The sequence below is a fragment of the Ruditapes philippinarum genome, unplaced genomic scaffold, assembly GCF_026571515.1.
Source record: "Ruditapes philippinarum isolate M1 unplaced genomic scaffold, ASM2657151v2 ctg386_1_1_1_1, whole genome shotgun sequence".
In the NCBI taxonomy this organism is placed as follows: Eukaryota; Metazoa; Mollusca; class Bivalvia; order Venerida; family Veneridae; genus Ruditapes; species Ruditapes philippinarum.
The window spans coordinates 114,626-133,375 of record NW_026862271.1 but is presented as its reverse complement, the minus strand read 5'-3'; the positions used below and the strand labels follow the sequence as shown (position 1 = coordinate 133,375).

The 18,750-nt window shown below is 33.9% G+C and overlaps 1 protein-coding gene across 1 annotated transcript; it reads right to left on the bottom strand.

Moving 5' to 3' along the window:
• Positions 1-8,063: 8,063 nt before the first annotated feature.
• Positions 8,064-17,218, bottom strand: LOC132718506 (uncharacterized). Its single transcript, XM_060702207.1, has 4 exons — positions 17,168-17,218; positions 11,499-11,587; positions 9,175-9,327; positions 8,064-8,817 (listed from the first exon to the last, which is right to left on the bottom strand). Exons 1-4 carry the CDS (start codon positions 17,172-17,174, stop codon positions 8,689-8,691), a joined length of 378 nt encoding a protein of 125 aa, XP_060558190.1. The 5' UTR covers positions 17,175-17,218; the 3' UTR covers positions 8,064-8,688.
• Between the last annotated feature and the right edge of the window lie 1,532 nt (positions 17,219-18,750).

Sequence of the window (18,750 nt, the reverse complement as noted above, 5' to 3'; positions counted from 1 at the left end):
ACGAGACTTACGGGCCCTATTATAACGCCACGTCCGTTGTTTATTTTAATATTTATCCCGTTGAAAGCGTAAGGTTAGTAAAATCGTTGATGAGTAAAAACAATTAATCTATATTCACGTGGTAGTGTTGAATTTTTTATCCTAAGACCACTCCTTTTTTAAGTTGAATCTTACAGGTATATTACTATGGTTATTTACAGAAATGTCCTTAGACCACGTGAGTTATTTATCGTTCCTGCAAACTGAAAGGAAATATTGCAAAGTGTTAACTTATTTTGACTTCCACGTGTTCACTCACTATATACCCTTGGATGGGTATATACTGTCACTTTTAGACAATCTGTAATTTAGGTTAACCATTAAATATTGCAGGTGATAAACATCAACTTAATTTGTGAGAAACAGAAAAATTACTTTCTCCGTTATTGAAAAAAAACAAAAACAAGAAAAAGTCATGCACAAATTTTACATTTTATTTTATTTTACACATCTATAAACAATAAACTGCAAATTCTTAATATTTTCTTTAATATACCCTAATAATAAAGTTGCTCATGTGAAACTCGTGAACAATGGTGTAAGCAAAAATCAAATCTATTTTTTTTATAACGATAGCGTAGATAAAAAAAACGAAATTTATCAGCAAGACTTTCTTGTTTTACATATGTTTACATTTTATTCGTAAAATGATTATGCACTTGTCGTGAATTAGGATGTATAGGATGCCGTGTGGCGGCTGTAAAAGTCGCCCCGTACATACAGTCAGAGATGTAATGTTTCCGATCCTTAAAGATCATTCAGCACGACATTATTGTTGTGCTTTTGGTATTTTTAGTTTTTACTTTTCGGCATTTTCTAGTTGGTGGTTCCAATATTCCTACTTGAATAATGTTGAATCACCCTTAGGATATTTTGCCTGCTTTTTAACTTTTCTTTGACGTCTTATCTGTGATATACAGGCCTCATAACCTCTGATTCCCTTTCAAAATTTCATTTTATTTAGTTCACATAGTTAACATATGTTATTTTGGTTTTGGAGTGATATATGTGGATATATTACCTGTTAAGATTTTATATCACCCGAGCCGTTAGGCGAGGGTGATATTTTATCTTGGCAGGTAATATATCCACATATATCACTCCAAAACCAAAATAATAATTTTATTACCCTTCCCCTGCCGAGTTTAGACGATTTTTTAAAAAATCATTGCTGTTTCAAATGAAACGTCGAAATAAGATTCCCTTTAGGATACCTCTTCGTCACAACATGACGTCACATAAATACATGACGTATTTTTCCCGTACCTTACGAAAGTAAACAAGAGAAAAGGAGTAGTCTATTGAACGCACTTTTTTGTAATTAATATCAAGCTTTCACAAGGTCATATTTGTTTTCGATACTGATGGTAATATGTATCATTACTCTACTTTGGTAAATATTGATCATTTGACAGTTAAAAAAGTGCTTTTAAATCGGAATTTACACCGCGTAAAATCGAACCGTACGCGCATCACATCAGCGCATGTTGTTTACAACGTTGGGTACCAAACGGGGAAATTTAGTGTGTATATTACCCGTCTGGCTCGGTTATATCAATTTCTTTCGGGTGATCAATATCCAATCAAAAAGGCGGAAAAAATCTGGAAGGGTAATAAACTCCTATAGAGACGGAGGTTGTTAAAAGCATAGGAGAACGAACAAGTAGCCATTATACAGATGCCTTCATTTTATTTTTATGAATATTTTTCATATTACGCAAAATTAGCAACCCTTATTGTTATTCTTTCATAACAATCATAACGAATTTAAACATTTCATTTTCCTCTTTTACTCCGCCACAACTTTTGGAGAAGGATTTCTTAGAATCACTTTAGGCCTAGCTAGGTTCACGTCTGTTTCGGTACGTCCAGAATGTCTAATATGTCATACTCTCAGACCATACTGTGTGGCAGCCTTAAAACATGTCCGTTTTTCAATCTCGGCGTTACATTTATTTTTATTAATCGGGGTCACTAATTTCCAACCAGTATCAAGCCGATTCCAGGGTCTCGTTACAGATGTTGTACTTTAGAAAGGCTTACCATTGTCCCTTTAAAACCAAGCAAGGCATTGTTATATTCATTAACCTGCAGGGACCTCTCCGTTCCAAAATGTTTTGCATTTTAACTAAACTCTTTTTGAGTTTTCATATTAAAAATAAAAGCCGTTAAATTGTTCTTATTTGCATACCTTTGCTCAAATCGATTTCGATTTAATCTGGCTATCCTAACACATGGTGTTCTGTATTTTGTTGATCGAAAGACAAAGCCATCGCCACAGTCTAACAATCTGCCATTTTAACAAATTCACAATAGCATATTGATATAAATAAACTGTTTTATATTTATTTATTTCCATTGTAAAATTCTTTAATCAAGATACATTGCTTTATTTGAAAATGTCTTGATAAACGTTAAAATTGAGTTCGTTCAGTGTTTTAGTGGATAATATGTTACATTCATGAAAACTATATGCATAGCAAAGGATGTGTGTATAACAGGCTGTTTTACGACCGTAGTTGCGAAAATCACTTTAGGTACACGATACATGAAATATAACAGAAATAACATTATGATAATGTTAATTGTTACCTTAATCTTAAACCAATTTACTACCTTCTAACAGTTAGAACCGTATAAAGAAGGTCTATGGTCAAGTCAAATACGCTAATAAAGCAATTGGAGGCCAAATTCCTATGCTCACAATTAGACCTGCAATTCCGAGTCGTGTGGACAAGACTAACCTTCTCTCATATTCTTCAACATCATCATCAGCCACCCATGCTTTATGTATTAAAAACCCTTCCATTATTTGTAACAATATACATTTATGTACATGTATATACAATTAAAGGCACATTAGGAATTTGAAGTGAATTAACATTCACAAGGACAAACATGTGATTTATAACGTTACAATAGTAGATTTTAAACATGGAAGATGCTTATTACCTTATTAGGAAAATAGTGTTGAATTTGAAATAATTTGTGATAAAGATAGAAAAATGTAAACAAAGAGGTATTTTGACTGCCATACAAAATACTAGATAGCTGTTGGTGTGCTAAAACGCAAAAGCAGCAGCTGGTTGCTCACGTGTATGACCAATGAGTGGCTGTTTGGAAACTGTCACGGGAGACTTAAAATGAAAAACCTTTTAAATTATGAAAAATACAGCCTTTAAAGGCTTTGTGGACCTTGAATAAAATAACGGGCTTTTATATGACAAAGCGTAACTGTATACATGTTTTGCATTAATGAGTTGCAGTTATTGTAAACAAAAGAAAAATATAAAAGACTTATAATGCACGTAAATAAAATTCACTAAAATATTTGTTCTTGATGTTGATCCACTTACACAACGGAAAACAAGACAATGGAAATTTCCCATCCCTAAATTTTACCACGGAAAACATTCAACGCAGCATTATTCCGAAGAATCACTTCAAAACAAGATTTTATGGGGTTTTAGTTTTTGAAAAAACGATCAACTAGAATGCTAAAAAGACATGTTGTATTTAGCTAAATGTTACCTGCTTGTTGGCTTGCACAATAATTATAGGAAATCTGAGTAAATGAATTGGAAGCAAATGCATACATATAACATAAAATTTAATCGGAAGTCAGTACAAACCTGGCATGTACACAACAGAACATAGCATCTGAGAGGTTAGCAACAATAACATTTGGATATCCAGGCAAGTATCTCTGCCTGTACTATTGTCAAATGAAATCGTTTTTCTTTATGTTTGTCTTTGTTCGGTTTTGGCTGTGTTACCACATAAAACCTTTTATATATCTTTAAGCACAAATAAATCTATGATGTCCATTTATCGAAAATGATCTCTTGATGTCAGTACAGTATCAAAAGAAACGCATTTATATTGACAAGCTCGGACCTTTCTTCTCATATCTAACTTACTTTATGGTTTTATTAAGATAGATAATTTTACAAATGTAAGTGCGCTGCGAGAGAAGAGGGTGGAAAATGTTGACATAAAACATCAACCATCCAACTGCACAGAAAAAATGTAAGACGCATTTAACAACAAATACCATCTAAATGAAAAGAGAACAATGAATAATTGTTGGAGAAATAAATTATATATTTTTATTACATGCTTTTCGGTGGTTTATAGAAATATATCAGTGAAATAAAACTGGTAATTTCACTATTTGAAACAGTGAAATTACCACTTTGATAATTTCACTGTTTTGAATTTAAGCCCCTTACGTTGTTTCAGTGAAATACCAGCGTGCACAGTACTGGGTACCAACTTAATGACGCGACGTCGTAAATGACGTCACGTTGTATTATTATTTGGCGCGCTTTTCATTCAGTATTAGGTTTAATGTCTTTTTAAGGTAGTACACCCCTAATGCACTGTCTCCACTTTGAAGAGTATTCAAATTGGCTAAAATCACTGTAAAGTGTATTGAAACTGAGGGGGCGTGGGTTCAAACCCCAGAAGGGGCAATTTTTTTTCTTTCTTTTTTTTCTTTTTAACATTTTTTATTAATCTCTCAGACCACCTATGGAAGAAAAAAGTGTTTTATTTTAATTATATAATTATTGTAGGTATTTATTTACTAAATAATGCCAAATTTAATAGCAAATATGATACCAGATATTTTCAAAGTTTAATAAAATAAAAACTAAACGGTAAAAGTATTTTATATTTTGCAAGACCAACCACTATACATTAAAGAAAATTTAGGCAAACTTTGAAAATAGCCCCTCATTTTGAAAAATTTAAGGGATATTTTAAATAAGGCTTTTTACAAAGGGAAATGGTCAAATTAGTGTTAAAAGTGGGTGGGGTAGGGTTACATTTTTATACATATTAAAAACATTTCGTTTAAAAACAATCATTTTGCTTGTTTAATTTGTTACCTAAATGTCATTATTTATTTCTTAACAATGAGCAAAAAGGAAAACATTTTTCATAAATGATGATATTATAGATTATTTAGAGTTTCCTCATTTCTGAAAAAATCCCTTCTAATGGCAAAGTTTTAGTTCATAAAAATGTCAATAACTCATAAACCACACGGTAAATTTTGTTTAAATTTTGCATACAGGTGACATTTAAGGCAAATAACTGTCCTATGTTGTCAAATTTACAATTCCTTATAGTGCCCATTAGGGGTGTACTACCTTAAAACGTTTCTTTGCATATAATAAAAAGAAATTTTTTTTAGTTTAGTGTATGATCGAAATATATTTCACCTTGTGAACACCAAAAGTTCATATTTCACTCGTGGCTGCGCCACTCGTGAAATATACATTTTGTGCTCACTCGGTGAAAGATATTTCGATCTTACACTAAACTAAACAAATATCCTCTATAAAATGAACGTACATTAATTCATTAAATTCTTCTTTGTGTAACACTTAATATCGGCTTCTGTCATAATAACAAATCACAAGAAAAGATTGTTTAATTAATTAAAAAGATTTTGAAAAAAATACGTACAACATTGCCAAGTGTTTCCTCGCTCGCTACGTCTCTATATACCTCTTTTGCACTCACCGTTCCTCTGTATTCCACTTTTGCACTCGCCATTCCTCCGTGTACCTCTTTTCCACTCGCCATTACTCCGTGTACCTCTTTTTCACTTTTTTCACTCGCCATTCCTCCGTGTACCTTTTTTCCACTCGCCATTCCTCCGTGTACCTCTTTTTCACTTTTTTCACTCGCCATTCCTCCGTGTACCTCTTTTTCACTCGTCTTTCCTTCGTGTCTCTTTTTTCACTTTTTTCACTCGCCATTCCTCCGTGTACCTGTTTTTCACTCGTCTTTCTTTCGTGTACCTCTTTTCCACTCGCCATTCCACCTGGTTCCTCTTTTTCACTTGTCATTCCTTCGTGTTCTTCTTTTTCGATCGCAATGCTTCCGTGCTCTTCTGTTTAACTCGTCATTTTTAGCTTGTATCTTTTATTCTCATTAATTACTTAAGCATCAATTTTACTTAAAACGTCTAAGAACACTAGGCATTCATGAGGCGATCCAAAGATTATAATTATTATATTGTCTATGAAAATTAGGGTGTGAAAATAACATTTATATACGAGAAGTAAAAAATCCTGGGCAATGCATATTTATCTCTTTTTTAAAAGTTTGATGTATTTGTGGATAGTCTGTATATCGGTTTTTTCACATTCTACAATAATGTACTATATTATACGCCCTTTTATATTTAATATGTCGTCATCCAGTCCATAAATCGCACACAGACCGGCTACCCAGTCCATAATTCTCATACAGATTGTTTAAACGCGACTTTCACGACGTGCGAATTTCACAACACAAAACGATGTTTTTCTGCATCGCTTGAAAATAAGAAAAAAATCCAACTAAGGTTTGAGATATTTCACACACTGAACAAATAAAGTTATCATTTTAAAGCAAATTATAGTAAAAATGACAGCAAGAAAAGGGATGAAACAATTTAGAAACGGCATAATATAACTGTTACAAATAAAAGCATGGTCTTTCGGCTGCGCTTCGGGCCATATACCTTCTTAAGCCTGACCAACCAGTCCGTAAACTTGCATATTGCCCTCAAGGCCGTGTTTCATTAAATTTTGTTAAATATTTGAACTGAGTCGAATTATTGAACACACTGATGAATTGAACCCTTTGAAATACATTTTTTGAAGAAAATCTGATAATGTGTATCCAAATATATCATTGAAAATAGAAGTTAGCTTACCAATCCTATTTTTTTAAAGAAATAATAGATAAAAATTTCTTTGATAAACGTTTCAATGTAAGCATGTTGCATACGAAAAGAATTGTTGTAGGACTTAATATTTGAATAATTAAATTGATATAAGTAGATATGATAAAGTTAACATTTCCTGACTTTTCTTTAATGTTTTACGCCTATCAAGTAAAGTAATTAAATACTGTGATATGTAACTAATTAAGTCAACAACTGATTTCCTCCAATTTCCTGTTTATATGAGAGTCTGTCTGACATTATGCACGTTTCTTCGTTAATATATTGTTATTTGCTAAATATTGATAAACGATTTTCACATCTTAGTTTTATATATTTAAGTTAAATCTTGTTCTTTTAATCATTAGTTAGAATGGAAGCCTATAGTACCGTATGAATAACTTAACCATTTTCAAAAATAAATTGTCTAGTTAGACATCGTGGTCTTGCGCAATTGCCAGGCTCTATATTGATGGCATCTTACACGGTTTAGAGATCACTGACAATATAGCATCTCGCGGTAGCTCCTTTCTATCATTTTATTAAAGTGACATTATTATGCTCATTTTTTTTCATGGTCAAGTTGAGCTGAATTAACTATATATTTCAATTATTTATCAAAATGTTGACTGCTATAATGGTGACCAACGAACAGTTGATATAGGAAATGTTTAGGATAAATACACATTTCCCTAAAATGCAAATAGTGTGATCCGCTCTTTTAATAAGTTGAGCGTTACAGGTATATTCTAATGTATACTTTCCGAAATTTCTTTGACCACGTTAATTAGTTATATATCTATCATGCGAATTGAAAGGAATAATGGGAAAATGTTAACTTATTTTAACTTTCACCTGTTCACTCACTATATACTCTTTGGTGGGTAAATTGTCACTTAAAGACAATCTGTAATTTAGGTAAACTTTGAAATACTACATGTGATCAACTTAAATTGTGAGCAACAGAAAAGGTACCTTCTTTTTATAGAAAAAAGCAAACTTTATGACTGACAATGTTAAATATTTTAATTAATTTTACACCTGTGAAATTCATAAATATTAGTACAAGAAAAAAATATAATTTATTTTTTGTGGTGGCAATCGCATGGATATGAAAGAATTCATCAGCAAGACTTTTATATTTTCTTGATCTTTTGTGTGTGTTTTTATAGTATTCAGAAATTATAATGTATGTGTCCTGTCTTAGAAATTATTTACAACAATTAAACTTCCATATATCTTATGATAGCTGCGCTTTTAACGATTAGTATGTTCATAAATAAAAATGCAATAACTACTATTCAAATCAGTATTTTATTTGCATTAAACATTTACAATGTTTGTAGAAACTATACAAAATACATGAGTAGTTTATGTAGTTACTGCAAGACAAGAGTGATATTCGCAGGTATCAATATATATACTAATGAATCAAATTAATTCAACATTTGCCAATTAAATGATATTGTTTAAAATAATTTTCTGACTTCAAGATAATTCAGACATGCAGATTAAAAAAAATCTCAGTCAATTTCTATTTTATTTAGATAATAAAATTTACAGATACACTGAACAAGATCATAACAAGTGTAATTTCAATAGAGCAATTGTAAATTTATTGTTATACAATTTAGGTGGTGTTCAATTTCGAAATTTATATTGAAAAAACATACAACTTTAGACTTGCGATGGTATCATTGAAATTGAATGCAAATACATTTTGTATGGTATAAACAAAAGAAAACAAAACTGAAAATGGCAGTGGTATTCTACTACGAGATAAAAGTTTTTGAAAATCGAACATAAAACAATGATGAACAATGATGTAAAAGATGGCACATAAACCTGAACAAATATAATTGGAGTTTCGATGCTTAGAAAAACACTGACTAACTGCTTAATTTTCATCAAAACCATCTGCAATATCAAGTGTAGAGCGCTAACAATATTATTCCAGGCCATACGACAATATTAAATATTAAACCTGCAATTCCCAGCCATGTGGACCAAACTAACCTCTTTTCATATTCTTCATCATCATCGGCAACCTTTGCCTACAACAAAATATGACGTCATAGTTAATAAATCTATTTTCTCCTTCGTAATTTGACATTTCAAACTAGTACTCCTTCATGAACATAGTTGAAAAATAGAGACTTACAGAATTTTCTTGTATTTAAACACGTTGTGCCAAGACGCTCTATTAAATAATATTATGTCATTATCAATTTATGGAATTGTCAAATATCAAATTTTAAGGGCATCAATATAAAAAGAATTACGCAAACAACAATAGAGAGCCTGGCAATAATGGCAATAACTTATCACTTTCAATGCTTGCACATTTAGGGTAAATCAATACGAACGAACGTATCCATAATACAATTCCTTGTATCCGTAAATGTACAAACCTGGCATGCACACAATAGAGCATAAGCTCCAAGAGGCCAGCAACAGCAACAAATGGAAATCCAGGCGACTATTTCTGCCTGCACTCTGGTGAAGTGAAATCGTTTCTTACGCTTCTTAGGTTTAACGATGTTTAATTTTGGTTGTGTTACAACCTAAAAGGAATATTAACAAGGAATAATTTGAATACACATACAATAACAGAGTACATGTACACTGAAAGGCAGCAATTTTAGATTATTTGGTACACTCTTAGACGTATTAAGTTTGTCAAGTCGTTAAACTTCATTTGGTGCATATCATGATTATCAATAAAGAATTTAAAACAAAACTACGTAATTCATGTGTATTTTAAAAGTGCTTACACAAAGTTGCTAGTGACATTTGTATATGCAAGTCTCTCGTGGTCACGACTTAGCTATCTCGTGGCCACGAGTTACTAAGTCGTGGCCACGACATAGTATCTCGTGCGCACGAGATAAACTAGAACTGCCACTGCCATGGTGTGAATACCCCCGCATACCACTTTGTCAGAATCAACAGTGGCCATTTAAAGCTCAAGGACAACCTCCCTGCCAAATCTGAGGTTACTAAGCCAGTGCATTGCTAAGTTATGTATTCTACATGCTTAAAATGTGAAAATCAATACACTGCGGACAGGCATTCTTAAGCATTTGAGCAGAAAAGCTTATTATAAAAAAAACCTGTGACCTTGACTTTTGACAACGTCACCTTAAAATCAAAAAGGGTCATCTACTAAACATAAATAACCTCAATACTAAATATTAAGAAAGTTGGCATTCTTAAGCAATTGAATGGTAAGCTTTTTTTAGTCAAGGCCCCTGTGACTTTGACCTTTGACCCAATGACCACAAAATCAATAGTGATCATCTACTAACCATGATCAATTTAAAAACCAATTATCAAGACTGTGGGTCAAAGGATTCTTAAGTTATAAAACGGACAAGCTTTTAGATATCAAGGCCCATGTTACATTGACCTTTGATTCAGTGACCTCAAAATCAATAGGAATCATCAACTAACCATAACCAATCTAAATACCAAATATCAAGAGTGTGGTTCAAAGGGATCTTAAGTTAATGGTGGAAAAACTTTTAGAAGTCAAGGCCCCTGTTACCTTGACCTTTGACCAAGTAACTTCAAAATCAAAAGGGATCATTTACTAACCATGACCAATCTAAATACCAAGTATGAAGAATGTGGGTCAAAGGAATCTCAAGTTATTTGGCGGACAAGCTTTTTAAAGTCAAGGCCCCTCTGACCTTGACCTTTGACCCAGTGACCTCAAAATCAATAGATATCATCATCTACTAACCATGATCAATCTCAATACCAATTATCAAGACTGTGGGTCAAAGGAATCTTAAGTTATAGGGCGGACAAGCTTTTAGATGTCAAGACCCCTGTGACCTTTGACCCAGTGACCTCAAAATCAACAGGAATCATCTACTAACCATGAATAATCTTAATACTAAATATGAAGACTGTAGGTCAAATGACTCATAAGTTATTGGGCGGACAAGCTTTTTGAAGTCAAGGCTCCTGTGACCTTGACCTTTGACCCAGTAACCCTAAAATAGGGATCATCTACTAACCATGATCAATTTATATACCAAATATGAAGACTGTTGGCTAAATGAATCTTAAGTTATTGGGCAGACAAGCTTTTAGAAGTCAATGCCCTTGTGACCTTGACCTTTGACCCTGTAACCTCCAAATCAATAGGGATCATTTGCTAATCATGACCAATCTAAATAAAAATATGAAGACTGTTGGTTAAAGGAATGTTAAGTTATTGGCGGACAATCTTTTTCGAAGATAAGACCCCTGTGACCTTGACCTTTGATCCAGTGACCTCAAAATCAATAGGGATTATCTACTAACCATGACCAATTTAAATACCAAATATGAAGACTGTGGGTCAAATGAATCTCAAATTATTGGGCGGACAAGCTTTTAGAAGTCAAGGCCCCTGTAACCTTGACCTTTGACCCAGTGACCTCAAAATCAATGGGGTCATCTACTAACTATTACCAATCTAATAACCAAATATGAAGACTGTGGGTCAAAGGAATCTTAAGTTATTGTGCGGACAAGGAAAAACCGACTGACGGCCAGACGGCCTGACAGGGCGATGGCCTGACGTACAAGCTGATTCCAGTATACCCCCCTTACAACTTCGTTGTGCGGGGATATAATAAAAACATGCATGTCACCTTTGTGCCACTGTACCAATCCCTTATTTTAACCTGTAGAATCGTTAAAAATCAAGACCGTTATAAATTGGTTCATGAAGATAACAAACCACTTTATCTCGTGGCATATCTTGTAGTAACACGTCTTCACTCGCAACTTCTGCATGCACCTCATTTTCGTTTGTCACTTCCTCTTTTTCTGGAATTACGTAACTAAATTTTTTTATCCTTGTCATCGACTATAGAATGGAAATCTTAACATAATAACACATCCTGCTAGTGGCAACATATTCTAGCCATGCTATCAGGGGAACCACGACAGCCAGCCAATCAGCGTTTTCAAAATATGGTCGGTACTTTTTGTTAGTCAACATTTTGAAATTGTCTGTTAAAAGGATGAACAGTGTTGTCGAGACTGAAAGATACTGAACGTGATAAAGGATTATATTCAGCACAACAATTTACTCAAACAGGGGTAAATGATGGTCACTTTGTGCATATATCCTTATAACACTTTCCAGTATCGTCTATGAACAGGCTCAATCAACCCGAGCCTGCAACATTTTCAATTTTTCGTTTTTGGCTTTCTTTAGGTGTACTTTATTTCTCTCTATTTTTGTCATGGGTCGATACAGGTAAGGAGCGGACAAGAAAAAATATAGACATTTATTCAAATAAAAATACAGAATGTCTGTGTGCTATTACAGTTAATTTACTAATGACGTTTGATGTGTGAGGTCTATGTTTAATGAAGGTCTATCCGCCCGTGTAGAGCACAAAGGCATCTTTCGCTGTCGAGTACGGTTCCCGCACATATGTCACCAGTCACGCTCTTAAACGTTTGATTTTGAAGCACAGATTGGTGATAATTTACTTCTATGTAATTTCAATGGAGTAGAAAGATATGACATTTGAACCAAAATAATGTCTCTGTACGACGGCCAATAAGAACGCGTACAGTATACTGAGACAATATAAAAAGGAGATAGCTGAAAGGGGCTATATGTCAGCAAAGGGCCTGTCTTTCAAATCGTCACCCTCTGTACTAGGGGCTCATGCATCCTAGCACACTTTTCTCGTCGTCCCTGCATGTACAGCCACTCCCCGTTGTTTTAGTCAGGACACTGGCATGAGGTTGGATACTGCGCTTATTCACACCGTATTACCGGCGGCAGTGATGGCAGATCACTGCAGTGATGGCAGATATCTGAAAATTACCGATCGGTACAGGTAGGTTATAAATTTGATTGGTTTTATTATATTACACAAATACGGCCCATTTCATTGCTATTAAACTATTGTCCATTGAATGGAGATACTGTAAGGTAATTTTGGACACGTTTTTTCCTGTTTTTAGACTATTTTGAGCAGGTTAAAAGTGAAAGCCTTAGAAAAATCCGTGAAAATGTCTGTTTTCTGTTCAAAATATCTCAAGTTTTAAGTAAATGGCAGGATTTCCTGTTATCAATATAGACGTTCATCCATTGGGGTCACGCAAGCCAAATATCTACCCCGTGAGTCTTTTCTTGAAAGTTTTACAGACGCTTAATCTTGTCCGGTCGAAGAAAAAATGCTGCCGTTGTAGGCAGATACATATTATAAATGCTGCCGTCGATGGCAGAAATACCATGAAAGTGGCTAACATTCTGACAGAAAATCAAGTTCAATCTTTTATCAATTCCTCTTTTCTTTGCGTCCTTTTAGTCAGAATTGAGACGTTAAACTGTCATTTCTAATATTTTCTCAAGATAGAAAAGTTATTAACCCATTACCCCATGAGCATCTTGCGAAAAATGGCTGTTTTCATTGAAAGGTCTCCCGTTACAAGTTCAAGTTGCTATAAAACTATAAAAACTGCTTCAATACTAATCAAACTTGGCACAAATGTTGACTGGACCATTGCCTTTGTAACAACATGTTCAGTCTGAAATTTCCTGTTACCATAGCAACTAGGGGACATCTCAAAAATGCCAAAAATCACTATTTTGCGTTGATTTTTTCCATCAAAATTGATTTCAAAGTGCTGCCACTTCTCAATGGATTGAGATAGAGTCAAAGGCTTTTCAGCATTGGTTACACGTTACCTTATGATCGACCTGGGGCCATTTTCAGCCTCCCACATGTCCAATTTTTTTGTTGGCGATGAGGGGGACTCAGCCCCCCTTCAAACCCCCCAAACAGAAGGGGGCATATCCCCCTTCTGGCAACCCCCTGATGTATCTTTTGGATGGGGGTGGGGGCCGCGCCGAAAAAGTGGTCAATTTTTTAAACAACATTTATCAAACAAAAACAAGTGTTTGGGGGCCTAAATAAGGCATTTTTTCACCATTTGAGAAAGCAAAAAAGGAGGGGGGGGGGTGAAAAAGGCGTAGAAAGGCGTATATATCTGGTAATGGGTTAACAGAAACTGATAAAGAAAAACGAAATTACCCAAAAACGCGTTTTTCCATGTTAAAACATGGCCTCACATATAATTTTGAAGAAAAATTGCTGTTTTGTAGATTTTTTGATTTTTTCATTAATGCGGTATGTGCATCGAAAAAAAGCTTATTAGCAACATGCAGTTACAATACAAAAAGTTATGATTTAGTACCACAAAATTTCACTATAAATAGAGAAATGAACATGAAAAACTTCATTTTTCTATATTCATGCATGTGTGCTTGATCTGTTGTGTCTGTCAGTTACATGCATACAATACTATATGTGTCTTAAGTTTAGCAGCGCACTCCCTTTTTAAGACATAACGCCAATTGCATATTACAGCAAGTAACTTCTGTAAGTGGATATTCATTTGCTAGCATATGACATTATTTTCTCGAGGTAATAATGTTCATCGCTTTATGACAAATAAAGGCTGAAATTTACTTAATCGGCGCAGATTATAAATTATTAAATTGATGTAATAAAGGGGAGACTATTAACCTCGCAACTGGCATCAGTGTATCATAAAACAATGTATGTTAATGTAAAATGGAAAAATAATATTATTGACAGTTCAAATATTTTCCTATATTATCAAGTTCTTGAAAAACACGACAACGTTCATTTCTTAAAATTTTCATGTGTGTAATAGCGTTGTAGTTTGCCTTTGAATTACATTTTCTATGCTAAACTATTAACAACAGTTCTAACATCACGCGCTCCCATTTAACTATATATTTTTTCATTCATTTTAGTTGTAACCATGACAACTTATAAAGATGAACCTTTCGATGATTCATATCACAAGATGAAAATAAATCCTGTATTTATAGGAAAAAAACTAGAATTTTTTGATTTGTTATATTCTTTTTCTCTTTTTTGACCTTTCAATTCATATGAACAGATCAAGCGCACATGCATGAATATAGAAAAATGAAGTTTTTCATGTTCATTTCTCTATTTATAGTGAAATTTTGTCGTCACTTTTTGTATTGTAACTGCATGTTGCTAAAAAGCTTTTTTCGATGCATACACCGCATTAATAACTTTTCTATCTTGAGAAAATATTAGAAATGATAGTTTAACGTCTCAATTCCGACTAAAAGGACGCAAAGAAAAGAGGAATTGATAAAAGATTGAACTTGATTTTCTGTCAGAATGTTAGCCACTTTCATGGTATTTCTGCCATCGACGGCAGCATTTATAATATGTATCTGCCTACAACGGCAGCATTTTTTCTTCGACCGGACAAGATTGAGCGTCTGTAAAACTTTCAAGAAAAGACTCACGGGGTAGATATTTGGCTTGCGTGACCCCAATGGATGCACGTCTATATTGATAACCGGAAATCCTGCCATTTACTTAAAACTTGAGATATTTTGAACAGAAAACAGACATTTTCACGGATTTTTTCCAATGCTTTCACTTTTAACCTGCTCAAAATAGTCTGAAAACAGGAAAAAACGAGTCCAAAATTACCTTACAGTATCTCCATTCAATGGACAATAGTTTTATAGCAATGATATGGGCCGTATTTGTGTAATATAATTAAACCAACCAAATTTATAACCTACCTGTACCGATCGGTAATTTTCAGATATCTGCCATCACTGCAGTGATCTGCCATCACTGCCGCCGGTAATACGGTGTGTTATTGGTATATATAGTCATGCCGGTATCTTAACCACGCTTGCTGCCAATGATGCATTGCTTGCTGGCTGTTTCAACTTGTATGCTGTTTAGAAACCTGATTGTCTTTATTATAATTTCATTGACTGAATTACAATAAGGATTTAATGAATCGGTTATATATCTCAACCTGGCGGACCTGTTTGTCAACGTTCTCTAGTTAGGGGAGATAATGGGTTTGCGGCCGGATAGCTCAGTGGGTAGAGCTGCGGTACAATGTACGGTATTTCCGAGTGTCCCGGGTTCGAGTTCAGGTCAGGCTGCACCTTTTCCTCACCCTCTGACATTTGGCGTCCAACATGAGTCCGTAATGGTAAAACGCTTGGAGTCTTAATTATACATTGTTCTCTGTACCAATTAGAAATTCGAGGACGAATTTCAATATAGCGGGGGAATATATCACGGTTCAGTATTCACTACTTCGGGGAGATAGTGATAGCTCAGTTGGTGGAGCTGTAACATTGTATTCCGAGGGTCTTGGGTTCGAATTCCGGTCAGACTGCACATTATTCTAACCCAGTGACAAGTTCATCAGCATAGATATTTGTAAATTGCTCTTAGTGATCCTTAAGGCTAGGACCATCACTAGCCCTCCCCGTGCCCAAGGTGCAAGATAAAATATAATTACATATCTTCAGGTCTACGAGGCAATACTGCATGCCAATATCTAAGCATTAGGACATGTAGTTTCAGAAAAAACATTTAAATGGATTTTTCAATTTATATATCAAACATTTAGTTACTCTAGCTTAGAGGATCAACGTGTTGGCCAAAATTGATATTGTAGAGTACTACAAGGTGAAGTGACATGGCAAATATCTAAGTTCTTGCCTTTGTAACTTATAGGCCGAGACGATATTTTTGCAGAAACATCTTGAGATGTCGCCCCAGCCAGTGTTATACCCCCACCCCGTAACTAACAACTTTCATAAATTTTTGTACCGGAAATCAGTATAAAAATACTATGCACAGTGCTTTTCCCTGCTTTGTGCTTTTTCATTTTTGATTGAAATGTAAACCCGAGAAAAATTGCACCAATGCCAGCTAATTAATCTATGTATTTTGCTACTGAGAATGTATGTAAGAATTACACTGATATATGCAGGTACAAGACAAAACTCAGCTGTTATGTATTAGTTAAGTAGGATTTTTTTCCCTGTATGAATCAATGGAAAAAACAGCACTGTTATATATCAATGCAATTTTCAAATCCTCATTGAAAAAATTAGAATGGGTTAGTAAGAAAAAAAAGTCCTAATTGCTAAAAAAACAAGTTTTAACCTCCAGTAAACATGGCATCATTGTAAATATACGTGATAAAAAGGCCAGCATGCATATTGTCTGTATGAATGAGCACAGTTTCAGTAAATAAATTGTAACAGAAAAGTGGCATTTAAGAAAAATTCAGCGTCATTGTTTATAACCACCTTCCACTTTGCAATGAGGAGGAAGGTAGTAAAATACAAATTTACGAACTAATTCATATTCGTTAATCTAAACATTTTGACTATTCAATTTTACATGTTTAAATGTAGCATATTTATACAGACATGTAAACTGTTGTGATAATCAAAATTTTCCCCTATTTGCACACGAACTAAGTTTAAACAGTTAAAAAAAAGAAACATCGTGAGTATAAAAATAGTAAAACGTATGTTGTAATTACCTGACATTACCGTTTAAACTATTCCTTTGAAGTTAAACAATTTAACAACTTTAGAGAATACTTGATTGCCTCTAACCTTCTGTTTATTCAAACCAACTGATAATATGCACGTTCACATACTATGGAGGGCGTTCGTTGCCAAAATTTCAGACATGTAAATTGTTCCTTTTTAAAATGACTTTTGAAAATGCAAACTTCTATGCCTACCATTTTTTATTGTACCCGTGTATAGCAGTTGATATGTTTCTTAATTCAATCTTTTAATTGCAGGTTTCCGCCTTTATATAACAAGTTTACATATAGATCGTAACAACTGACCTAACATCAAAAACGACAACAAATTTACAAGCTCGTATCTTCCATTGCATGCAATACATATGCATATTTGCACACTTATAGATCTGAAATATACAAATGAAATGTAAATCTTAAATACAGAAAATAGAGTTTTAGAAAACGTGTTACCAGCTGTAGAAATACAAGAGTACGTAAACACAGTAACATGTTTAAAATGACAAAAGAAGATTCACAAAGTTAAACGATTTTAAGTCAAGCATAACGCCTCGCCCCTCTCGGAGTATTTACGAACTTCTATGCGGACAGGAATAAACCGGCGCCTCTCCCATATTTATAAATAAAACTAAAGGACAACATACCGCATAACACATTATTTGTTACATTTGTTACAAAAGTTTTTTCAGTAGCAACATCACATGAAAATTGCTGATTTTTCCATTTATGATGAAGATAACTTATGCATTAACTTTTATTCAACATCGTGTTTTCCTGAGAAACATCGGCGATTTGAAATTTTTTAGGGGAAACAATGACCAACTTCAAGGGAGCAATTTTATTGATAAACTAAAGACCATCCAATATTTTTATTGTTATCATTGAAAAATGTATCGTCACAAATTTCATTTTCAACAAAAACTATGCAAGTATTTGCAAAAATAGGATTTTAAAGCGGCCACCGAGATTTCCTTTCCGAAATCAAGAAAAAACTTATTCGTGGCACATATGTACAATCTTTAATAAGGTATTTTCAGTATAAATTTGCACTTGTTCATTATCCCTCATGTACAAACTCAATCAAACCGAGTCTGCAATTCTTATGTTATTTTGTTGTGATTAATGCTTCCGTGGGATCACTTTGTTTAAAGATTTTTAAACTTCACAACAGCAGGTGTCAAGTGCCGTGTGTCAGCTGTAAAAAGTTGCCCCGTACTTCACTTCAGTGTTGTTTTTTCTGGTCCTTCGGGGTCATTAAGTGTGTAGAATTGAGTACCGCTTATGGCGGTGCTAGGGGGCGAATAGGATGTTGCACTTGTTCATTATCCCTCATTTTCTTTTTTGAATAAAGTATCTAAAGGAAGCGACGTGATTTTCTTGGCGAATATATGAGTGTGGTTTAAAGAGAGAAAAAATAAACAACGATAAGTTTGAAACAAAATTTTTAATACTTCTACTTCTAATTAATTTTCATTTTTAAGGCATCACTAGAAAGTTCATGCTTGAGTTTAAAATTATCAAAATTGACTTAGAAATAAAAAAGTAAGTAGGGGTGCCATGTTTCTCTTACT